The sequence below is a fragment of the Pleurodeles waltl genome, chromosome 5, assembly GCF_031143425.1.
Source record: "Pleurodeles waltl isolate 20211129_DDA chromosome 5, aPleWal1.hap1.20221129, whole genome shotgun sequence".
In the NCBI taxonomy this organism is placed as follows: domain Eukaryota; kingdom Metazoa; phylum Chordata; class Amphibia; order Caudata; family Salamandridae; genus Pleurodeles; species Pleurodeles waltl.
In genome coordinates, this window is record NC_090444.1 from 1,290,663,583 (window position 1) to 1,290,689,835 (window position 26,253).

The 26,253-nt window shown below is 45.9% G+C and overlaps 1 protein-coding gene across 2 annotated transcripts in view; it reads left to right on the forward strand.

Annotated features, from left to right (window-relative positions):
• The window catches only part of FHL5 (four and a half LIM domains 5), a 176,606-nt gene that overhangs the window by 92,986 nt on the left and 57,367 nt on the right, over positions 1-26,253 (forward strand). For both annotated transcript variants that reach the window (XM_069235527.1, XM_069235526.1), the window contains one exon: positions 703-875. In XM_069235527.1, the coding sequence (XP_069091628.1) occupies positions 717-875 (159 nt within the window). In that variant the 5' untranslated portion in view covers positions 703-716. The remainder of the gene's footprint in view (positions 1-702; positions 876-26,253) is intronic.

Genomic DNA, 26,253 nt, shown 5'->3' on the forward strand with positions numbered 1-26,253 from the left:
ATATTTTCCATATAGGAAGATATTTGGGAAACAGGCAGTGGTGCTCAGGGCCACTGTCTACTCCCTTTGAGGCCAGGACACTTTTTGAATCAGATACCAACCAATTCAGACCTTGATACTTGATCAGTGGTTTCAACCATAACTCAGTCATGGTGAAAACGTTCCCTAATGATCTAATATTCAAATTGGGTGCTCATTTTCTGGCACTCTGTGACTGGGTCCTTAATAATTTTTCTTCCTATCAGGAAGCAGAAAGATGGAACAAACCATAATTCACCTTTCAGGTCCCTCTATTTCCAAGATCTGCTACAGGGTTTCTGATGCAGAGTCAGACTCTCTCCGTTTGCCATCTCAGTACTGAAAAAGAAAACAGGAACAGTTTAGCCTCCTAACCTCAGTTTGTTCAGTAAGTGGCAGTCCCCGCTAAAGTCTCTTCTGCCCTGGGAGCAGACACAAGGAACAAGTCTTACAATCATCCATCATGCAACGACAAAACGGAAAGAACGAAAGTGTCAGCCCCCAGAATAGAGCAAATTGCAGCCAAGATCGATTTTCTTGATATAAACGTATTTCATTGTGATTTTATGTGCACCCTTTTTGAATTGATGAATAAAACAAAAGAGAGACTAATGGGCATTTAATATTAAATAAGCATGTAATTGTGATATCAAGAAAACTATTTTTTTTGTTTCCTAATTACAGTTTTAGAATCGAAGATGACAAGTAATAAGGATGACTGTCACCATTGCAGCAAGTCACTAGCAGGGATGAAGTACACAGTCCAAGATGAAGTTCTTTATTGTGTTGGGTGTTACAACCATCTCTTTGCGAACATCTGTGAGGAATGCCATGAGACCATTGGATGTGATTCTAAGGTGAGTTAAGTGTTCTTCTTTTATGCTACTTAGGGCCTCATTGCAAGTTAAGCAGAATATGGTGAGGTATTTACCACATATTGTAAATACCATTATTCCAGGGTGAGATATTTATCAGCTGAAGTACAAGATTCATATTCCAACGTTTTAACTCCAAATAAGGCATAAATGCTGAATCGATATTTGTGACATAAGATCGCCACGTTTTGCCTTTTTATAGGCTTTTCACCACAATACATTTTCGCAGGTTTGACCTGTTGAAATCTATGGGTCTCATTACAACCCTGGCGGTCAAAGACTGCCAGGGCTGTTTTGGCGATTGTACCGCCAACAGGCTGGCGGTACAATCTGCCTTCTTCCGACCGCAGCGGTAGCACCGCGGTCGCACAGCCAGGACCGGCGGTTTCCTGCCATGGTTGTCCTGGCGGTTACCCGCCATGGTTGTCCCGGCGGTTTCCCGCCATGGTTGTCCCGGCGGTTTTAATCCTCCAGGGCAGCGCTGCCCAGGGGATTACGACTCCCCTTCCCGCCAGCCTGTCCATGGCGGTAGCGACGGCCTTGGAAAGGCTGGCGGGAAGGAGAGTCGTGGGGTCCCTGGGGGCCCCTGTACTGCCCATGCACTTGGCATGGGCAGTGTAGGGGCCCCCAGGCACAGCCCCACCCTGCCTTTCACTGTCTGCACAGCAGACAGTGAAAAGCACGACAGGTGCAGCTGCACCTGTCGCACGGCCGCAACCCCGCCAGCTCCATTAGGAGCCGGCTCCCATGTTACAGTCGACATCCCCGCTGGGCCGACGGGCGGAAACTCTGTTTCCGCCCGCCGGCCCAGCGGGGATGTCATAATGCAGCCAGCAGGATTGTGGCCGCATTGGCAGCCGCTTGGCAGTCTGCCCACCAAGGTTGTAATGAGAGCCTATATGTGAAAAACGGGGAGGGTGTGATAATTATCACATAACTCGTAATTTTGATCCCTGTGCAAGCATTCTAATTTAGCCTTGCACTTATGATGAGGGCCTTGGAGGTATGTCAGGGACTGTTGACTAGTACTGCAAGGACAACATTTAGACAGTAAAGCTAGTTGGAACATCCAACACATACCTATTCTAGACGAGTGACTGCTCGAGAGAGATACATTTTCAGGGGCAACAAAGAGAAGGTTCTAGAAACACCACCAGTGTTTTCTGGTAATTACAGCAATAGTGTGAAACAACTGATCCCAGAAAATGAAATTGAAGCCTAGCTCTTAGTTGATCACTCAATAAACAGTTTACTTTTACAAACAAGTAATAAAACGCTTCAGTGTTTTTGCAAAAATATTGTCAGTAGAGGGTAAAATATGTAAAAGTGAATGGAGGTAGAAAGTACAGAAAATCTCTACCTCCCTTCGCCTTCATCATTCAACACCTGCAGGTACAAATGTGTTAATAGCAAAGCAAACATAAAAAGCATGCAATGAAAGCTTTCCAAGAAAGACAACTTTTCTGAGGATATACGATCATAGGTGCAAAGAAATGCATATGTCTTGTGTGGCCTCGTTTTAGGAAAATTCTAGTAGGCCAGCTAGCAGGCCAGGCCTAAAATGGAACATAACGTTAAACGCGCTTGCAAGGGTGGCAGGGTATTTTCTTACTTTGCCCCTAACCTGTGGAACATGCTTCCTCAGCCACTTCTTGATGAAGTTATTTCACCAAATTTCTTAAAACTTTGAAAACGTGCCTATTTCAGTAAGCTGCTGCTTTTCCCCTTCAAGTGCCAGGGTGCCCTTTCAGGGTTTGTGCTCCATATGCATGCATGCATCATCATTCTCATCTATGACTTCAGTACATAATATTCCACATTCATGCAACATTTAATGGGAAGAAGCAGAAGCCTAATGCACAGAGGCACGACTTATCTGCCATGGACAACCTCGACGAGGTGCCAGCACTTGCCATACATTTAAGCCAGTTTAGAGTATTGCAGAGGCAAGCAAACCAGAGGTCGTATTACGCATATGGCACACTTGTTTGCAACAGAGCACACCTTTCAAGAGGTGCGTCCTGCGCAAACAAGGAAAGTGCCCCATATTAGAATGAATGCACTGCCCCCATGGCAGCAGCAGACTTGCTCTGCCTTGAGGGCAGCACGTTCAAGAGAAATACGGAGTGGTTTTGAAGCAGCTGCTCTGTGTTTCACTGTGAATCTGGCAACCACCTGAGGGTGAGAGATCCCTTGCAGGCAGGTGCAGCAAGTGACTGCACCTGTCTGCAAGGGGATGTCTAGGGAGGTCCATAGGACCCCCTTGACCTCTTCCAGGTGGGCCGATGACCGTGTGCCACCTTTTTGTGGCACACAGTTGGTGCACCTCCTAAGAGCTTGTTTGCTTTTGCGCCTGTGTCTATAATACGAAGTGGTGCAGAAGCAAACAGATTCCATCATTTGCATGGGGCCAAACCCTCACACAAATGAGGGAATGACTTCTAATGATAGCTCTGAGGCTATGTGTACTACAGAAGAGCTCGCACAAGCACCTGTGACCCTTTCTGTAATTCCAAAGTGCCTTTGGAGTGCGTAAAGTGGGAGCAAACACCTGTTGCCCCTGGCGCACTTTGTGTAACACGGCCCCAGGTATTCTAAAGCTATCTTTCAGTTTCAATATGTCAAACAAAGTAGACATAATAGTGGAAGCAGATTAATTAATTCTCACACAAATCCACTGAGACAAAGGAACTAATATGTCCCTGTCTTCCAGGTATGGCTGTGCAACTTCATGATGGCACATAATGTTAGAAGTGGAAACCAACAAGTCTAGTTGTTACTTCCAGAAAATGTTTACTTCCACTTTTATTTTACACACACTTTTTTACTTCCATATATTGATAGCTCTAGCATTATACATGTTCAAAATGTGGGAAATATGGATACCTCCCTAGTTCATTGCAAAATCTAAACTGCTCTACATGGTTTCCAGATATTAAACCATCTGATTTTTATACTTGGTTCCTTTTCCTAAATATCTGTTCAGCTGACTCATGGGCCAGTGTGGTGTTTGAGCTTCCTCAGGGCTACTCAACTTTCATACATTTCATGTTTTCATGTCAGCAGAGTGTCTGATATACAATTTGTACGTGATTCATAACTGTGTACTTTAATCAGTATTGGTGCATTATATCTTGTATCTCCATTGCTTATAATTGTCCAAATGCATGTTAATACCACCAGAATTCCTTGTAAAACTAAAAAGAATCCTCATTTATCTGAACACATTTTATTGGGGTCTCACTAGATTACAGGCATCTTAGTTTAGAGTCAAAAGCCACTTCTATGAAATGAAAGAAATTCAATTTTTCCAAAGGTACGTTATTCATTGAAGTGACCCTCGGTCTCTGCCACATCTTTAAATTGGTATTGATGTTGATTTGGCAAGGTTAGTTCTTAACTCCAGGCTCTCCACGAACTCAACATTCATGGAACTCAGAGTCTCCAAAACACTAGGAGTATGTAGTATAGGAGATCATTACAACAACGTATAGTGACAGAATGGTTGACTTTCTGGCCACCATAGACAATCATGAAACAATAGTTGTTAACACCTTAGCCAAGCTGATAATTTACATGGTGGATAGGAAGGTGGGTAAGATGTCTATTTCTTCTCTTGAAGCTGGGCACTGTGCATGCCATATGGTGTCCAAACCTAGCTGTGGGGTCTAGATGGTCATAAACCTGCTGCAGCACAGTTAGAGTATCAGGGTGTATCCTTGTTGCAAGCAGGGTGTGCATAGACCTGGACCTCTCCACAATGTCAAACATGGAAGGCAGGTCAATGAAAGACATATACACAAGCCCCTTTTAGAGCGTGACATACTTCACTAGGAAAAGAAGCAGGTTCAAACACTGCTTCTGAGTGCCCAGCCCCTGTTAGAGCCCCTTCCGAACATCAGAAATTAAGCTTTTTTTTCCGTAAACCAATTCATCCCAGAACCAGCCTTTCTCAGAGCTTGTCTAGAAAATCAAGGTGGGAAATTAGACAATGATTACATGTGTCAGCCTGCTGCCCTTGCTTAATAATCATGTTTCGAGGAAATTGGCTTTTTGCAGCCCCCACACTTTTTGCCCCAATTTGGACTACTAGCTGCTAGTTTTTCAACCCTCAAAGTGGTCTGAGGCTTGCTAACCAAACCTCAGTGCCATTATATAAAATATAAGTTGAATTGGTTACCCACAACTGGCATATGTTTGCTCACTTATAAGTCCTTAGTATATGGTACCAAGATTAACCAGGGCACTTGAGACAGATTTCCCCCCAGGGGTGCAGCACTGGTTTGACCACCAAGGTTGTGACAAAGTACAAAATGGCTCCCAGCCTCCCACTGCAGCCTAGAAGACCAATTTTAACCTGCTAGATCAACTTTGCCATTTAACCCAATAGCAAAGCCCCTACTTCCCTTAACAATATGTCTACTCCCATGAAAGGCATATGGAGCCCTTAAGAAGGAAGTTGTATATGACTCAGTGGGACATGTGATTTTAATATGTCCTAAAGGAAAACTTCAAAATTTGTGTTTTTGCTGTGGAAAAGTTAGTAGGCTTATTGGCTAACACAATTACCGGCTGACCTTTCAGTCTAGCTAACCTCTTAATGGGACTACTAAAGGGTGCACTTCAAGTTATCAAATTAATCATGACATTAAACTTGACTTGATGCCCAGTCATATTTAATGTCACTTTCAAGGTAAGGCAACTTTTAGAACGGTGACACTCTGTTGCCCAGTTTGTCCAGTGGTCTCACACAGTTGCTGGCCACCATACAAACGTCTCTCCTCCTGGGGAGTAGCGTGAATGACTCCCAGGCTCAGGAACAATAGAAGCAAAAAGAACAGATGAAGTATGGAATTCTGAATAAATCAAACATTCATCCCCTGTCACAGATCTGGGTTTATGCCATTGTTTTTTTGCTCACCTCGCCACCCCAGTTCACACCCAGTCATGCGCAAATCAGTCTTGACCCTGCTCCCCATAGGAATAGTCCAGCCCGAACTGCCAGACCAGTGCCTTCCTGGACTGGAAACAAGCATCCTGGGGCCAGTTTTTGACCCCTCATCAGTCAGACTAGCTTGAATCCAGTGGCATAGTGAACATGGGACCCACGTCTGGGCCTACCCATGGCATGGCAGGCAAATACCAATGGATTTAGCTAGGATCTGTGACTGGGGTGAATGTTTATTTGTTCAGCACTCCATCTATCATCTAATTATTTTGCTTGTTTTGCCCTAATTGGGAATGGTATGCCCAGGCATGGGTCCCGTGCTCGCTATGTCACTTGATTCAAGTTAGCCTATCTGATGAGGGATAATACACTGAGACCGGTCCTAAGATGTTGTTTCTGGTTCAGTGAGGACCTTGCCTGGCAGTTTGGGCTGAACTGATCAAGCCTAATTTGCAAATGGTTGAGTCCAAACTGGAAGGGCATGGTGAGCAAGAAAACAATGGATTTAACCCGGATCTGTGACTGGGAGTGAATGTTTGATTTGTTCAGCAATCCGTCCATCATCTGTTCTTTTTGCTTTTGTCACCCTAAGTCAACCAATCAATCAGTCATTTGTAGAGCATGTTGCTGTCACCCCTCAGGGTATCTGGAAGCTGGGGTGCGGTGTCTCTGTCGAAGAGCCAAGTCTTGTTTCTCTTCCTGAAGTCTGCCAGTGAGGGTGCAGTTTGGAGTGAGAGAAGTAGATCATTCCAGGCCTTGATGGTGATGTAGGAAAAAGAGCAGCCACTGCTATGGCTGTGCCAGATTCTGTGTGTGTGAAGGCCAGAAAGGAAGAGTGCAGGTGTCTGGTGAGTTGGTGGAAGTGTACGCAGTGGTTGATGTAGTCTGGTCCTTGATCATGTAGGGCTTTGTAGATGTGTGTGAGTAGCTTGAAATGACATCTCTTCTGGATGGGGAGCCAGTGGAGATTTCTGAGATGGGGTGTGACATGGGTGCATCTGGGAAGCCTGGGGTGGTGCTCTGTATTGTCTGGAGTCTCTTTAGGAGCTGGGAGGGCATGCCGGTGTAGAGGGCGTTGCCGTAGTTGAGGAGGCTGGTGACGACAGCCTGAGTGATGGTTTTCCTGCTGTTGGCTGGCATCCATCTGAAGATTCTGCAGAGCCTGTGGAGGGTGTGGAAGCAGGAGGAGGTGACTGCATTGATCTGCCACTTCATGGTCATCTCACTCTCGAGGAAGATGCCAAGGATGCAAGCGGGTTCGAGTTCGGCTGGTCACCAGTTATGGTCCCAAATGGAGGTGTTTTCTCAAATATCAGGATGCCCATCTTGGCTACAGTGGTCATGGCTTTGCAGAAGTTGGTTCTGGTGGTGGAGGGGTCTTCAGTAATCAAGAAGATCAGTTGAGTATCGTCTGTGTAGGAGATGATGCTGAGTTCGTGGGATCTAACTATTTCGGCAATAAGGGTCATGTAGGTATTGAACAAAGCGGGGCTGAGGAGTGAACCTTGGGGTACACCACAAATGATGCTCTTGGGTCCGGAGTTGAAAGGGGGTAGTCGAACACTTTGAGTGCATCCATCAGAAAGGAGGTGATCCAGGAGAGTGTTACTTTGCATTCCAATGCTGTGGAGTCTGTTGATGTGGGTGTTGAAAGTGGCTGATATGTTGATGCGGAACAGGGCGGCAGTTTCTCCATAGTCGAGGAGTGCTCTGATGGCATCTATGGTAGTGATGAGTTCGGTCTTGGTGCTGTGGATGCAGCGAAATCCTCATTTGGAGGTGTCCAGTAAGTTGTTTTCTTCCAGGTAGTTGGTGAGCTGCAGATTAATGGCCTTCTTGAGTACTTTGGCCAGGCAGTGCAGTAGAGAGATGGGGCGGTCATTTTTTAGTTTGTTGGGATTCAGGGAGGGTTTTCTCAGGAGGGGTTTGATTTCTGCATGTTTTCATTTGTCTGGAAAACCTGCAGAGGAGATGTAGGTGTTTAGGAGACTGGTGAGTTCTGTGCTAATGAGATTGAACAGGTTGTGGGGCATGAGTAAGTGGGTGCCCTAGAGTGAATGGATGACATGGATTGCTGAGGTGGATTGAGTGGTGAGCTGTGGAGATAGTGCTGTTGGGGTGCACTGAGGGGTCGAGAGAGCAGAGGTTGGAATCTATAGGGTGGGGGTTGAGGTTGTTGTAGATGTTGGCAATCTTGCTGTAGAAGTAGTCTGACAGGGTGTTGCAGAGTTCTTGGGAGGGGTGGATGGTGTTCTCTGTGGCTGATGGGTTGGAGTATTCTTTGACTATTTTGAATGGTTCATTTGTGTAGTTGGATGCTGAGTTGATGCAGGTTGTGATGGTTGCTCTCTTGGCTTCCTTGAGTTGGCGGTGATAGTTGCTGAAGGCTGCTTTATGGGCTGTTCTATCAGAGGGATTCCTAGTGGATCACATTTGTTTCTTGAGTTTATAGCAGCTGCACTTGGTGGCTCTGGGCTCTGGAGTGTACCAGCTGGCTTTAGTAGAGATTTTGTTGGTTCTGGCTGGTTTCAGGGGGGCAACTGAGTCAGCACATCCGGTGATCCAGGAAGAGGAGTTCAGTATGGCCTGGTCAAGGTCAGATGAGTCCTTGTGTTTTGATGAGCTGAGGGCCTGCATCCACTATGATTCAGTTACTCTGCTCCAGTTGCGGTAGTCAGCTCTGTCGTTCTTGGTGGTAGTGTGTTGGGCGTCAGAGATGGTGAAGTAGAAGATGCTGTGTTCGGACCAGGAGAGTTCTGAGATGTGGCTGATGTCACTGGAGGAGAAGAGGGCATTTGGAGTGTGTCCAGCCTTGTGTGTGGTATGTTGACCAGTTGGTGAGGTCTATGTTGCTTAAGTTCTTGATGAGGGTGGTGGAGTTGGCGTTGTTGGGGTAGTCTATGTGGAAATTGAGGTCGCTGAGTAGAATGTAGTGGTTTGAGTTGATGGTTAGTGGTGTGATAATGCTGGGGATGATGGCGCAGAAGGCCTGGATACTGAGGGGTTTGTATTTGGAAATTGACGCGTTCCATGAGGGGGGAGGTGTTCTCCTTGGTGGCAATGCATCGCATATTATGGCTATGCCCTGACTGTGTTTGTTGGTGCATTCTCAGTGTATGATCTTGTAGCCGTTGGGTATTGCGGTGGCTACGTTGAGGTTCGAGGAGGGGTTTAGCCAGGTTTTGATGATAAAGGCAATGTCTGGTGTGAGGGAGGTGATGGTGTCCCAGATTTCTGTGGTGTGTTTGCAGATGGATCAGGCATTGAGCAGGATACATTGGAGAGGTTCTGGGTTGACTGTGGCCTTCCGGGTGAGTGTGGTGCAGAGTCCTGTGTAGGCTGGCGACTTGGTGCTGCAGAAGTGGCAGTTTTGATAGGTGAAGGGTCCTTTGGTAGCATGAGGGGATGTGGTGCAGCAGTTGTTGTGGTGCCTCGAATTCGTGGCTCTGAGCTCCTCGTGGAGTGGTGGTGGGTGGCTGTAGGGTAAGGATCCCTGGCACTGGGAAGGGTCCACACGCTGACAGGAACAGACAAGCTTGGCTTTGACGTGCCTTTGGCACACCAGCGGCATGCCTGCTGTGCAGCCATGCTGCAGTCTTCATTAAGTAGGTTCTGGGGTGGGGGGCAGGCCACAGAGTGGCGGGAGGCAGGAAATGATGAGAGGAGGGAAATGGGAAAAAGAGAAGGAGCAGAAAAGGCAAGCAGGGCAAAATCAAGCAGAAAGGAGTGAAAACAGAGCAGAAAAACAAACAGAAAGAAGGGGACAAAGAAGCAGAAAAGAGGGGGGAAGGAGCAGAAAACAAGTAGAAAAGAGGGGAAATAAATGGGCAGAAAAGAGGGGGGAACAGAGCAGAAATGAGCAGAAAAGAGTGAAAACAGAGGAAAAACAGGCAGAACAGCAGAATAAAGGAGCAGACACCAGGCAGCAGAGAGTGGCAGTGAGCAGGCTGGACAGGAGACATTCACTGGAAGCTGGCATGAGGACCTGTGAAGATCCTGGGAGTGGGAAGGGTATGCCCAGAAGTGGGTCCTGTGCTCACTATGACACCGGATTCAAGTTAGAATGGCTGATGAAGGGTAATACCCTGAAACCGGTCCTACGATGCTTGTTTCTTGTCCAGGGAGGACCAGGCAGTTCGGGCTGGACTGTTCCCACGGAGAGCACGGTCAAGGCTGATTTGCATATGGCTGAGTCCAAACGCAAATGTCATGATAGGCAAAAGAAAATGGATTTCGCCCAGATATGTAATAGTTGGTGAATGTTTGATTTGTTCAGTGTTCTGACCATCAACTGTTCATTTTGCATGAACAATAGAAGCCAGTTACAGGAGTGGTGTTATATCCCCCTTGCAGGAACCCACTCAGGGTGTTGGCTTGGAAGGCAAGCTTCAAAGGTGAAGCCAGTCTTTGGTCAGCAAATTGCAATTACACTCTTGAAGGGTTGCCCCTTTGTTCAGTTAGACCTGGTGGTGGGAACGGAGAGGAGAAATCAGTGGCCAAGCTAATTTTCCTGTGAGCATGTAGCCCACCGGTAGCCACACCTCTAGGGTGGGCTACCAAGCTCCTAAAGTCCAAGGAATTGTTTAAACATCTTGAGAGTGGGAAGAGTATGGCACTTTGGGACTGTTAGATGCCACACATAGCCAGAAGTAGACACAGGGTGGGAGGGATCTTGGTAGCACATTGGCTAGTGATTGCATCATACAAACAGGGTGCTTTCTGGGCATACACATGGCACTCCTGGCACCCTGAACCTCATATCACAAAGGAACAGGAAAAAATACCAAAGAAGAACTGCCTTGATGACCCTTGGACCTTGCAAAAAAGGAGGCACCGACTGCTGGACTGCACTTGCCACACTTTGGGCTAGAAAAAAGAGAACTGTGCCTGTGGCTCTTGGCTTGTGGAAAAGATTCTCCCAATCCCCAGAACAAAGAACTGACTCCAAGGGTCAGTCGGCTGACCCCCTTGAACCAGCACCGGAGCCATCAAAACTGACTAAACCCATTCCGGCAAGTAAGTAGCGACTTTCTTTCTGACTACTGCTGGGCAAACCAAGAGACCGATCCTCAACTGCCAAAAGTTGCACCCGAGTCTGCTCGACCCGGGTGTGTCATCTGAGTCCAGATTTGTCACCAAAGAAGGACACCAACATTCACCAAAGGATACCACTGGACCATCTGTGTACGGAACCCAGTAGCCCAGCTGCAGCTAGACTTTGAGGTACATCGGCCCCTGTGGCCAAAGCCATCCCACCTTACCTGTGGACTGAGGAATAACAGCAAGGACACACCTCGTTACCCACACGGTATTCAGAGCATCTTTCAGCAGCATCCTCAGCATCGTGCATCCTGGGCATTAAGATCACTCAATTGAAGTCTATGGCGGTCTATGCATAAAGTGTGTACCTGGACTTGAGACTGCTTCGGTGACCAGGTAATTATCCATATAATCCTTAGTGGCTCCTCTGAACTTCTGCCTGTCGGATTTGGTCGTCCCACTCGAAGTAGCCAAACACAACTCTTTCAAACTTTTCTAAGGTTTCTAAACTTTATGGTTATCAATGCATATGCTTTGGACTAAAAAGCTAATATTTATGTTTTACTTAAAAATCTATATCTCAGGAACCCTCTGGTGGATTTTGTTCATCTCTGTGTTTGAAAATTCATAAAAATATAATCTATTTTTATAAATTGGCCTCAGATTTATTTTGTGTTGTGTGGCTTTCTTATTTCGTTGTTTGGTTCTTCTAAATGCTTTACATGCGTTCCTTTGTTTAAGCCTTGCTGATCAAACCCACAGCTACCCAGGGATACAGTTTTTACAAATGAACCTGACTGGACCCAAAGCAGTTTTGATAATGTATTATACTGTAAGGTCACACAATCATACCATCTAATACACCACAATCATCACATTAATTATTACAGCTAAATTCCAGCAGTCTGGGCAAATGCTTCATGTAGGGTGTTTAGAGTCCGAGTCAGATGCAGAGCCCACAGATCTAAATTAACCTTGTACATGTCAATGAGGAGACCATCTGATCCAGGAGGTTTGTTTGAGGTGTTTTCTACTAATGTCCTATATACTAATTTAGGTTAGAGTTAAATTCTTCCTAAACTAGCCAGAGAACTAACATGGGACATGACTTCAAATAAGTACAGGCATAAAGACCAGAGAAGTAATTTATCTATCTCTATCTCTGAGCAGGAACAGCCACAGCGACATCGAAGGTTAAATCAACAATGCAATTGCTCCCCATCCCTCAGATCCACAAAGTCCTCTTCTCCGTTGTTCTAGACAGTTCTGCACGGTCATCCTAAACATTTCTTTTGAACTCAATCTTGGTGATCGACAAAGCATTCCCTAGGTGCCATGGTTTTGTGAAATGCCCCCCTCTTTGAACTCACAGAAATGTTTTAACTGCTTTACATAAGTTGAACCTCTCTTTCATGCACATTCACCGATAAATTTAGACTTATTATTAAATTTTTTGACAAAAAATAGGTAATAAGAATATGGAATTTCATCAAAGCTAGCACAAATATGGACACCAATTGCACTTAGATCTAAGACTTTTATGAGTAGTGGGCATGCTGTTGCAACAGTGCTAGTAAAGTTCTCAAGGTCACCCTCTGACGAGCGAAGCCTTCTGCAATTGCTCATGGATTGTTTCAACTATTGATCTTACAAGCATGGGCACAGTAGAAAATGGGAAAAACTGAAAACAAAGGACAAAAGACAGACAATTGCGGTCTCTCTCAATCTCTGCTGATAATCAGAGTCACTAATACATTTTAACAATTTCCCTTAGACTAAAATATAGTAAAAAGTGAAACCATACTGGCCTGTTTATGCACATCACAATGGTCTGTTGGATAAAGAAACACCCAACATAGCTAAAAAAGCCAAATGCAAAAATGAAAATCCCTACAGTAACTAAAAATCCATGGGAATAATCTTTAGGAAACTCATGATTTTAATCGATGTCATAGTCTTAAACTAGAGACTCTGCATCAATAACCATGATGACATTAAAATAACCAATCATAATGATAAAAGTGGTACTAGGACCTTCAATAAAAACAGCTGAGCAGCAAATCGTCACGAAACTCTGATATTCAAATCAAATATTGGTAATTGACATCCCCAAATGGTTGCAGTAGATAATAATTACCAATACGAAGGGTCAAGCAGACCAAGACAGGAAAGCTGCCACAAATATGATTGACATTGTGGAAACAGTATCCACCCTATAAAACAAATATTAGGACTACAATTGTACCCAAACCCCGGAGGAGTGACTTCTGATCAATCATAAAGTCATGGGATGCTAAATAGCAGCCAAATGAGAAGAGTCTGTAGCCTGAGTGTCTTGTATATAAATTATTGAAATTTAGAAATGGAAGACTGTCACTGTGGAGAAAATATTTACTTAAAGCAAGAGTCCAAGATAGACTAGAAATAGAAGACAGTGAGAAACAAATGAATACTATTACATGAGCTTGGACTAGTACATGCAAGGTATGGAATAGATTAGTTCTGCAAAATCATTGTATGAGTTCTGTGATTGGCCTACAGTACCAACCATCTATGTTCAAAGAAGATAGATCCTCAAGCTAGCTGAAAGTCAGCAGTTCAGTAGGTAATCTGAAGTACTGTTTCAGGAGAGAAGGGAGCCCGAAATTTGATATTGGTCCCCAACTGACCCCTTAATGTGTACACATCTAGATAGCCAGGTGCACAAAGGCTACTCCAACACATATTGCTAGGAAATTAGATGTGAGAGGTGGAATATGGAGTCTTGGATCAAGAGAATGTGCCTCTGCATTAGAACCACACTCAGCGAGGACACATTTAGCAACAGCAGCGCTCATGAAGGTTAACTCTTAAAGAACTGCCTTGTCAATGAGACATTCCATTGAAATGTCAGACACCCTCATTTTCTTGGTGTTATTGCTGTGGCTCACTCACGATATGGAATTATTTATTGATTACATTGAATGAACTGATGAATGGTGAAATATTAATCAAAATGGCAACAAAAAGAGTCTCCTTCAAGAGCCTAAAAGAGTTTAGCCACCTTTCCACATGAATCCCTCTGGTAGTTGTTAATTTTAGAGGTAGATAGAGAAAATGAAGTCCTATATCCTAAGAAGTGACAGAGACGAGCTGGAAGGGATACCCTAGGTAGTAGGACCAAAAGAGGTGGAAAGTTTGCCCTAACTTGAGATACCAGTAACACATGCTCAAACCAGTTTACATGGATCAGAAGCTTCACTGGGGTTGAGACTTGTAGCACTTTCTGATTGAAGGTCTGCATTTGTTTCAGTAGAATTGTTCTTCATACCCTCAAAACAGATTAATAGTTCCCTGCAAATGAGGTTTCCTTGATAAGAGGCAAAGGTGGAGGCCTAGACTCTGAAAGGTCTGCTTTTGGCTTAGTGTACACATGGTCCAGTGTATCTTTAATGGCCAGACCCATCCATAGCTGGGATCAGGAACTAGAGACAGGTGCTTCATCAAGCAGTGCATAATTTTCCTTGGAACACCAGAAACTGTGATATAGACAGCATGGTAGGAGTTCTCACCCCTGAGAACAACCTCGCTATGGAGAAAGGTTGCACAAAAAATGATGGGGAGACCATGTGATCCTAAGAGCCAGGTTATCTAAATTTTATAGTAGAACAATGGTTGTAGGGGAAATGTTTAGTTAGTTTGTACTATTAATTAAAAATAGCTTTATTAAATATATCCTCTGGTGCACCTACATACATAATGAAAAACACACACAATAGTCTTCACTGTGTGACGTAGGGAAGCAATCCGCAGAGTTAGAAATCAGATCTCTCTTTGGCAGAGGCATACACCCTTGTCAAAGTAGGGACCACAATCCCATTTAGGGTAAGTCACAACACAATCCAAATTATCCTGTGCCCACCCTCTGTTATCTTGACACAGAGCAGTCAGGCTTAACATAGAGGACAAAGTGTAAAGTACTTGTGCAATACCTCATACAGTAACACATTGAAAACACCAGAAAAATACGCCAGCCAGGTTTAGAAAAACAGATATTATTTATCTGAATAACATAAGGTCAAAATGATGAAAATCCAATGTATACAATTAATGGTATGAATTTTAAAAGATTAAACCCCACTAAAGAGCTTAGAAACACAATAGCTCCAACTGGGGCTATCACAGCGTCATTGAGGAAGTCATCATGTATTTTCATCTCAGGACCTAGTAGCTCCAGTTATTTCTTATTATTCTCTATATTAGAACATTGGAATGTTCGGATCTCCATTGCAGACAATGGAGTGCTCCAGGCTTTTACTAGCCGGTAAAAGCCCAGAGCCAACATTCCAATGTTCTCTTTGTTCACAGCAACAGCTGTGAACAAAGCCTCACGGAGCCCGAGGGGATTTTAATCCCCTCGGGCTTCGTGATGAATTTGTTTCATTTAATAGAACATTCTGCCCCGAGTGGCAGAATGTTCTAATAGCCTTAGAACCCGCCGTAGCGGGCTCTACCGGCCATTAAAGGCCCTCTTCCTTGTAAAAGGCCGGGTACAGTTCCTTTAATGGCCGGTATAGCCCTCTACGGAGGGTTCTAAGGCTATATTAGAACATTGGAATGTTGACAGCTCCAGTGAAGACAATGGAGTGGCTCCAGTCTTATAATGGCTGGTATAAGCCTTATGCTCCAACATTCCAAAACTTGTCTTTCTGTGTCTCCGCTTTTAAGTTAGAGCATTCATCCCTTAATGTGTAGATGTTCTAATGCCCTTATAGAACTTTTACCTTAGGCTACACCTTTTTTTTAAAGGCCATCACCCTCATTATAGGCCTGAGCTAGATGGGTTGAGGGTATTTAACAACCACTATAGCCCTTGGCAGTGGGCTATATTGGGAGCCTAGTCAATGCTTTCATTATCATTTCAGTGAACACTTGTTGTTTGCAGAAATTACTGAGATTCATCTCTCCTGTCTCAAATTGTGACTAAAGTTTCTTAAATCGTAGAGTGAGTGTAAATATTATATACTGGATCCAATATTTCCTGGTATTGCTCTCATTTTGCACAGTTAAGACAATTGATGCTGGTTTGTTAGACAAGACCAGAAGTCGTGAATTAATTTCCAGCATTTTGGGGGAGGTGCTTCGTCTTGTAATAAATGGTGATAATGAATTAAATGCAAATGGTAATATTCCTAATGGAAACCCAAGAACGGATGCCTCCTGTTGCTACCGATAGTGACCCTCATGTGGTGCTCCCTAAATGGGTCATTATTGTTACCAGTTCCCCTGCCCATCCTTCCTCCATGTTATGATAGAGTATAATATTATATTATAATATACTTACAATAGATACAAATGATTACTTTATTATCTATTTGTTAGATATGACTGCCTACCTTCATTTTTCTGACCCTGCTTTTGCTGGTTTTAGGACCCTGCACACTTTACCACTGCTGTCCTGTGCTAAAGTGCATATGTTCTCTCCCCTAAACATGGTAACATTGGTTCTTACCCAATTTGCATATTTAATGTACCTTTAAGTCCATAGTAAAGTGCACTACATGTGCCTAGGGCCTGTAAATGAAATGCTACTAGTGGGCCTGCAGCACTGCTTAGGCCATCCACATAAGTAGCCCCTTAACCATGTCCCAGGCCTGCCATTGCTAGGCCTGTATTTGTGCAGTTTCAATGCCACTACGACTTCGCATTTAAAACTACTTGCCAAGCTTTAAACTCCCCTTTTTTACCATGTGTCACCCCGAAGGTAGGCTCTAGGTAACCTATATGGCACGTCCTATGTAGATAAAAAGTAGGACATATACTTATGTGTTTTACATGTCCTGGTAGTGAAAAGCTCATAAATTTGTTTACCACTACTGGGAGGACTGCTCCTCTCATATACTAGCATTAGAAGTGCCCTCATATACATATGAGTGGTAGATTCCGACCTGGAAGGAGTATCCCTGTCATATTCAGTATGGCCGGAATGGTAAAAGAAAATCCTGCTTACTGGTGAAGTTGGATTTAATATTACTATTTTAGAAATTACGCTTTTAGAAAGTAGGCATTTCTCTGCACTTACTGCCATCTGTGCCTTACAGCCCTATCTTCAATCCTTGTCTGTGCTGGTTGACAGCTCCCCTTGTGCATTCCACCCATACAGCCATAAACACAGGACACACATCTGCATTAATGAATGGGTCTTCCTGGGCAGGGAGGGTAGAGGGGCTCTCTCTTACATTCAAAGGTCAGTGGCCTGCCCTCTCACAAAGGACTGATAACCACCCACAGACATCTTGGCAGACAGGGCTGGGCTGAGAGGAGAACCTGTGCACCTCAAAACCACTCTTTGAGGTTTTCCCCACTTAAAAGGCAATTTTGGGTATATAAACTGGGTCTCTTATGCTACCAAATCACACTTCTGGATCTACACCTGCACTCTATTAGAGGAATTGCCTGGCTGCCCAAAGGACTCATCTGGACTGCTTTTCTGAGAAGGACTGCTGCCTGCCCTTCTTGTTGCCCTGCTGCCCTGCTGGCCTCTGACTTTGCTGGAAGGACTCTGTCTTCCCCAAAAAGTGCTCACCAAGGCCTTGGGTTGAGCTTGCCTCCTATTCTGAAGTCTCAGGGACAGCAAAGACTTCATCCACTGGATTTTAGCTAGTTTTCTGACTTCAGCAAAGCTGGGAATGACTTCAGCGCTTCCTGCACTGACTCAGCAGCCTGCTCCAGCTCTGTGGACATCACTGAAAGCAATGATCATGGCCTCAACACAAGTACGACGTTGCTGCAATACCACTGATGTCACACACTGCACCTCCACCTGCCTCAGTGCGGAATCGACACATCATCTCCCCGGATGCCTCTAGGGACTGATGCCGCACCGGCCCAAGCGACGCCTCATTTCCTCAACTCCATGTGTCGTCTTTGTTTTTTCATTTTCAAAATAGACTGTACCTGGTGGTCTGTGTAACTTTGTGATCAGTGCCTGTGGTGTCAGATTATTGGGAACGACTCCATCATAAGTAAGATACAGTAATACCATCTTCAAGTCTTACCTTTAATCTTTAGTGCTTACAGCTATAGTGGCTGATTTGTTCTATTTCTAAGAGGTCATCAGCACTAACATTCAGACTCTGTCCTTTTTCATTACTCCTCGCCTCACTTCTCCTTCTTCCTCACTTGACCAGGTGGCCACTACTCGCTGGACCGGTATCACCACTCGTATCTTTTTTTGTCTGGTTGTTATTCTCAACATTTGAGGGCTCCCAATGACTTTAACTAATTTACTATCTAGTTGTTAAGCACTCCAAATGATGAGAGGAAAAGGTTGCATAAAGGACATGGGGAATAACCTGTGAGCAAACCATCTCTAAAAAAAAACTCACATTAATTTCTCTTTGTGACCTTGTTTTGGGACCAGTACATTTATTCACTGTTCAGGCTTCATGCTTGATCTCCAGCCATTGACAACTCTTATTTGGCCCTTTCTTTTCCAAGCATTTTAAATAATATTCGTGGTAGTTATTCTGCTGAGTTTAAATGGAGCATATTTTTCAAGAAGTGATGCAGCGCAATGCAGCGCAGTGCAGCAAGTCGCCTTGCTGTGCTGCACTGCGTGACAGAGAAAGGGAAGGAATGTGCCATATACAGTATTATATGGCACATTCCTGTCTTTTCCCAGTGCTGATGCACAATGTGCTGCCTTGCACCCATGCAGGCACCCTTACACCATGGTGCAAAAGTGACTGTGTTGTAAGCAGGATCATTTTTATGCAGGAAGGGGCACTTTCCCGCAGAAAACCAATCAATCCCCTGAGGCATTTTCCTCGCTCTATGTGTGCTGAAGCACAGATAGAAGAGGAAGTAACAAGGACAAATACACATATTCTCCTCGTTACGCCTCACCTAGGGACGCATAGCAGTTTTGGTGCATTCCCAGGTCTATCACTTATAGTAAATCTGGGAATGCATCAAAACCCCTGGGTGTTGCGAGGGACATCCACGCACTATCCATGGAATGCCTCCCTGGAGCAAGGTAATGAAGCAATTTGTGCTGCTTTGTGTTACTCCTGATTTATGAAGCCACTCAGGGCCACGCAAGGTGGCCTTGCATGGCTTGAAGGGTTGTGTTGCGCTTGCACCCCATTACGTGGTGCAAAAGCGACGCAACCCTTTTATAAATCTGCCCGTATGTATTTAAAACAGATCATTAATTCGCAAACACAATTTTAGCCTCACAAAATTATAAGTTGAGCCTGTTCAAAGACACCTATCAGTGGGAACAGTCTCAATCTGTGGCATTGGTTTGGCTGTGGAAAATGTATATTACCTTGTTTCCAGCAGATTTTGAAAATTTTAGAATTTTTCTGCTAATTCTTAACATTTGTAAAATTTCTGTCTAATTTTTGGTAATTTCCTCATATTTTCATATCACTGCTTGAATTGTCATGCACAGAAAAATTGTGCATCAGAAAGGAAAGGGGAATGACTACTAATACAAGCTAGCAAAATTGCTGGTACTGAATTAAGTACAACAGATTTATCCTAAGAATAAATAATAAATACAGGGTAGTAGTGGGTACTAATTGAAGTTAATCGATTCATTCTAAGAATGAACCCTAACACAAGCTAACGCCACGGCTGGTGCTGCATGAAGTATGACAGATTTATTCCAATAATGAATACGACATAGGCTAGTGACACTGCTGGTACAGACTTAAGTACTACAGATGTATTCTAACAATGAAAACCAACACAGGCTAGCGCACAGCTGGTACTGGGATGCTGGCTGAAGCACAACGGATTTATTCTAAGATTTAATACCAATCCAGGCTAGCGACCAGCGGTGTAGCTTGGAGGGGGGGGGGGCAGCAGGCGTAGTGTTTGGGGTGTTACACCTGTAGTGTTTGACGCCGGAAGCCGTCAACACCACAGACTGAGACAAGGAAGGGGGAAATGGAGAACCACCCCTCCTCCAAAGGTGCAAGATGTTTTGTACCATGACGACAGGGGGGAAGGTATAAAAAGGGAAGCAGGAGGTGGAAAAGGGGTTGTTGGTTAGAGTTAGAAAGCAATAAAGTAATCCGTGAATATATCCAGGCGGCTCCGAGTCTTGCTTTGGGCCACGCGCTAGTGCGTTGTGGGACACGACAACTTGGCGACGAGGTGGGCCAACCCCAGACCCACAGCTAAAGACGGCGGACCCTGGTCCTACCTGGCCTGCAGGCGAGAACCACCTGCAACCGTTCGCTCCCGCGTCCTGACCGCCGGAGGCACGGTACACTGGTTTGCCCAGCAAGGTTCGCTGCTGCCCTGCTCAGCATCGACCGGCATTTGACAACGCGGCGGCCGGAGCTCCGGCATACCAACGCACACGTGACTCCGGGAGGCGGTGCTCCTGGGAGCTGCGGCCCGCACTTGCCGGAGACATCCAGAGAGACGACGCGTGTCAGGTAAGGAGGATTTTCCCCTGACACGCTCCCGCACATTCCCGGCCTAAGCCTGTCAGCTCCGTTGCGCCACATGGCTCACAGGAGACGAGCCTAACAGAGCATCAGGGACACCCCAGAGGTAATGTGAGCTCCGCTGCGCGTTTCTGCAACAACGAAAGGAAAAATAGCACAAAGGCTTTGCGGATTCTGCACAAACACAAAAAAAAAGGGGCATCCTTTTTTTTTAAAAAATGTAACTGAATAGCTACTACTCCGCTGCGCAAGTCTGCACGCACATAAAAGCAGGAAAAGAAGGAAAAAAAGATATATTTGAAGAAAAAAAAAATTACACAAACAAACTTTTGGTGCATAATCCACATTAAAGACAGCACACCTCAAGGAGGAAAAGTTCACCGCATCTCTCTCGCCCATTTTTGTCATTTTTTCAACAACAAAAAAAAAGGAGAGGAACAACAAAGGCCCACAAAATAAAGCCTTTACCCACACCAGAGCCACCATCAGCATGGCTGGCATACCACCACTAGAGCCTTTCACAGTCACAGGTGCGCCCCCCACCCAAGCAGCAAGGTGGAAAGTCTGGGTAGAGCACCTCGAAACATACTTCGAAGCACTTGATGTGCAACCAGAAAGGAGAAGACCCCTCCTTCTCCATATCGGAGGAGCAGACAAACACAAAATTTTCAAGTCAGTCACGGAGGCGAGGCCACGGACATATGAAACTCTAAAAGGGGCAATCACAGCACACTTCGAGCCATATGCGAACCCAGACTATGAGAGATTCCTCCTGCGCCAAGCCCGACAAGTCACTGACAAGTCCGTTGATGTCTTCTACGCCAGGCTCAAAGAAATGCCAGCACGTGCACACTGCCCGACGAAGAGGACTAAATCAGAGCGCAATTCATTCAGGGATGCTCGTCGTCAAAACTTCGGTAGCGCGTCCTGCAGCAACCAAACATGGCCATGAAAGATATCCTCACACTGGGGCAGTCACAGGAACTGGCACGAGCCCGAGCAACGCATATGGAACAAGCCCCTGCAACCCAACCGAAGGCAGAAACGGCCAACGCAGTAACAACCGATGGGTCGCAACAAAGAGACACCTACAAAGGAAGACTCAAAAACAGATTGTGCAAATGGCGCGGAGGCCCAGCACCACACCAAACAACCTGCCCGGCGTGGGGCAAAATATGCAGCGCATGCGGAAAGGTAAACCACTTCGCTAAAGTGTGCAGATCGGCACCTAAACAAACAAACACCGGCCCGAAGAAAACCATCAAAATGGTTGAAACTACTCTAGACCCAGAATCTGACAGCGACATGGACAATGACTCACATGTGGTGCACATCATACATGCTGTTGGGGGCCGACGCCTACCCACTTGTCAAGTCACGATCCAAGGAACACCCATACCGGCACTGGTAGACACAGGAGCCTCAATAAAGCTGATGGCCATGGACGTATACAACAAACTGCCTAAGCCACTGCCGCCACTAAAACCCACCAACATACAGGTGTTTGCGTTTGGAAGCAGCCGCCCTCTAGTGATAGCAGGTGCATTCACCACAGAGATCTCCCACGTGGACACGGGGAAAGCCACAAAAGTATACGTCTCCAAAGACGGCGAAGGGTTCCTATTAGGCTGCCAAACGGCCCAAGATCTGGAGCTAATACACTTTGCTTTCAGCATCCACGCATGGACACTTTGTCACCTCACACAAGAATTTAACACACTGTTCGAACGCATAGGCTGCCTGAAAGGCCCCCCGCTACGGCTCCACAACGATAAGTCCATCACCCCGACTGCACTCAGACATCACCGCGTTGCATTCCACCTTCGCCCCAAAGTGGAACAAGAACTCCAAATGCTAGAACAAGCGGGCATCATTGAGAAGGTCATGGGTCCAACACCATGGGTGTCCCCAATCGTGGTCGCAAAGAAACCCAAACAGACGGATGCGGTCCGGATATGCGTTGACATGTGCATGCCCAATCTGGCAATTAAACGAGAACGGCACCTCACCCCAACAATCAACGATATCCTCAGCGAGCTAGCAGGATCCTGCTGGTTTTCCAAAATGGACCTTCGGTCGGGGTATCACCAGATCACGCTACACCCCGAATCCAGACCCATAACCACTTTCTCTACTCACAGTGGATTGTGGCGATACAAGAGACTTAATTTTGGCATATCGAGCGCTGCAGAAGTCTTCCAACACGTCATCAAGGAAGTTCTGCATGGGCTCCCAGGAGTCCTGAATGTAAGTGACGACATCCTGGTCCACGCACCAAACATCGAAACACACCTAAAACGACTGCGATCCGTATTCGTCAGGCTGCAAAAACAAGGACTGACACTTCACAAAGACAAGTGCGACTTCCTCAAGGAAGAAATCTGCTTCTTTGGATACCATTTTTCGAAACATGGGGTGGGACTGGACCCCAAGAAGTAAAGGACATCCAGGAAGCCCCAGCACCAACAACGGTCACAGGAGTCAGGAGCTTTTTGGGAATGGTCACGTACTGTGGGAGGTTCATGAGAAACCTGGCCAACATCACAGGACAGCTGCAGCAGCTCACACAGGCAAACCAACCATGGATGTGGGGCGAGGAGCAAGAAGCGGCTTTTCAAGCCACCAAGGAAGCACTCTCGGCCGACACCACATTAGCCTTTTACGACCCCCAGCGACACTCACAGTTGGTAGTAGATGCCAGCCCCACTGGCATAGGAGCGGTTTTAGCACAAAAATAAGACCTCGGAGAGTGGGCCCCTATCGCGTTTGCCAGCTGCACGCTCACACCAACAGAGCAAAGATATTCACAAACTGAACGTGAGGCCATCGCCATCCACTGGGGGTGCCGCCATTTTCATCTCTACCTCTATGGCAAGTCAGTCTCGGTCGTCACCGACCACAAGCCCATGCTGCCCCTATTCAAAGGACCATCCTCCAAACCTCCACCAAGAATCGAAAAGTGGATCCTACAACTGCAAGAGTATGAATTCACGCTCATTTACCAACCCGACACAAAAAACCCGGCGGATTTCCTATCCAGACATGCACGCCCAGCCACGTCACAGGAGGAAGAGGAAGCCCAGGAAACGGAAGACTACGAGATTGATAGTAGAACTAGCACTACCTTTACCCATACCACTCAGCGAAATGGTGACGGCAACCGAGCAAGATGAATGCCTGCAACTCACCATAGCAGCCACCCGAACAGGGGAATGGAGACCACTCCAGCGACCAGACTCGTTCCGCACACAACAGGCCCAAATCTGCCTGCATGCCCTTTTCAATGTCCGCCAGGAGCTGTCTGTAAGTGAAGAGGGCTGTTTACTACGAGGTCTCCGCCTTGTGCTGCCCTCCAGTCTCGCGGACCGAGCAGTGTCCCTTGCACACTGAGCACACCAAGGAATCGTCAAATCCAAAGCTCGTTTGAGAAACAAAGTCTGGTTCCCGGGTCTGGACAAACTAGTTGAAAACACAGTTAAAAGATGCATTGTCTGCCAAGCCAGTGGAAACCCTGACCCCCCAGTCATAACGGAGGAAGGACCTCCGGCTCCATGGCAAAGAGTGAGTGCAGATTTTGGACATCTACCCGATGGGTCACACCTGATTATTGTAGTCGATGACTATTCACGGTATCCAGAAGTGGAAATAGTGCAGTCAACATCCGCGCAAACCGTCATTCCCAAATTTGAAATTTGAAAAACGAATGGCCACTCACGGGCTCTTCAAGGAGATACATACGGACAATGGGCCCCAGTTCAACAGCCATGAGTGGGCCAACTTCCTAGCGTCAATCAACACCAAACACCGACGCATTACACCTCGATGGCCGCAAGCAAATGGGGAAGTGGAACGGTTTGTAAGAACCCTGAACAAGGTCATCCGCATAGCGATGGCAGAAGCAGAAGACACGGAAAGAGCAATCTATGCCTTCCTGAGAGAATACAGAGTAACTCCTCACGCCACCACAGGGGCCACTCCCAGCCAACTCTGTTTTGGCAGAACAGTGATGGACGTCATCCCGCATCACCCATCCTGGACGACGAGAACCCCGCAACCAAACAATTCAGCGGAAAGGAGAAACGCTACAAACAGATATGCCTCCCAGAAAAGGAGAACACGGGAGACAAGGATGCAAGGGGGAGATACTGTCCTGGTTAAAGCCCGCCACCCAGGCAGCAAGTTCCGTCTGCCGTTCGAAACACGACCATGGACAGTGACTGCCATAAAAGGCACCATGGTGACAGCCCAAAGAGGATCAGAGACCGTAACCCGAAACGTGGCGTTGTTTAAACGTCTGGCCCAGGATACACCCGGTGGAGGTGACAGGAACAGCACCGGAGAAAGAGCACAGTCAGTCATGGAGCCCGATGAGTGGGACACAGCAGGAGAAGGAACAGGAACCAACCTGGAGCACCAGACAGATCAACCAACGGAGCAAGGGCAAGACCAGGTGACAGGAACAAGAACACCTGTCCCGAGCGAAGAAAGAGTCCAAGCATCAGGGCGGTCCGGCAGAGGAAGATACATGCTAAGAAGCAACCCTGATCCATCACGGCGATACGCCGATTTTGCATGTGACTGATTTACAGAGACAGCAGCCCAAGTACAGTTTCAGGCCTGACAGTGGCCACAAGTTTTAAATAAGACGCTTTAAAATGTTCTGTTAAAGTTTTGTTCGTACTCCTCCCCGTTGGGGAGGGATGTAGTGTTTGACGCCGGAAGCCGTCAACACCACAGACTGAGACAAGGAAGGGGGAAATGGAGAACCACCCCTCCTCCAAAGGTGCAAGATGTTTTGTACCATGACGACAGGGGGGAAGGTATAAAAAGGGAAGCAGGAGGCGGGAAAGGGGTTGTTGGTTAGAGTTAGAAAGCAATAAAGTAATCCGTAAATATATCCAGGCGGCTCCGAGTCTTGCTTTGGGCCGCGCGCTAGTGCGTCGTGGGACACGACAAAACCCCCCTAATAAATTCATTTTCTTGAAAGTAGTTGGGTACAGATGCTTTCAGTCCGGTATGGTGAGGTGTCTGTTGGATTTCACAATAATTTTTTACAGAAACACATAGGAAAACACACACAGACTCTCCCTCACTGCTTTGAAAGTCTTAAAAATGTTAGATATTTTACAAAATATACAGTTATATTCACTTAGTATCCCTGCTAATCCGCATTCGTCTCTCTTTCCACTGCCTCTTTAGTACCCCTCATGCGCCCTGCTGGACGTATAATATGTTTTGACATTGTACGCCAGCATGATTGTTGGGAAATTAGAAGCACATTCCCCCGACCCCCCGCCCCCCTCTCAATCATACAGACTAAGCTACGCCCCTGCAGGCGACACAACTGGTACTAGCTGAAGTACGACAGATTTAAATACTGACTGAAGAAGGAGGGGTGTATTCCAAGAATGGATAGAAACACAGGCTGGCGCTATTACTTGTAGCTGAATAAAGTACGAGGGATTTATTGCTACAGCGATTGTGAGCTGCAGACTGGCCTAAATAACAACCGCCCACGTCATGAATCTTTGTGGGTAGTTCCCCAAGCCAATTCTCTCAGTCACATACGGGAGGTTTTCTCGTGTCCCAAATGACTGGATTTTGTGGAACATTTTAACACAAGAGAATTCGCCTTCATGACTCAGGGGGCTGATGAGAAATGAGTGTGAGCGGAAGAGAAACTTCATGCCAGGATCCACAGAAGGCATGTCAGGAATTGTGAGAAGAACAGAAGAAACTTCGATTAGCTTGCTTTCAAATTTTTCAAGAATACTTAGGTTATAAAATCAATGAATACCCCGATGTACTTTGTTGATTGATTTTTTTGCAATACTTTTAGAAAAATACATACACGTGTTTACTGCTGGTAGCGCAGATTTTATAGGTTCTCTTAATGGATTTACATTTTTATCCACAGAAACATGAA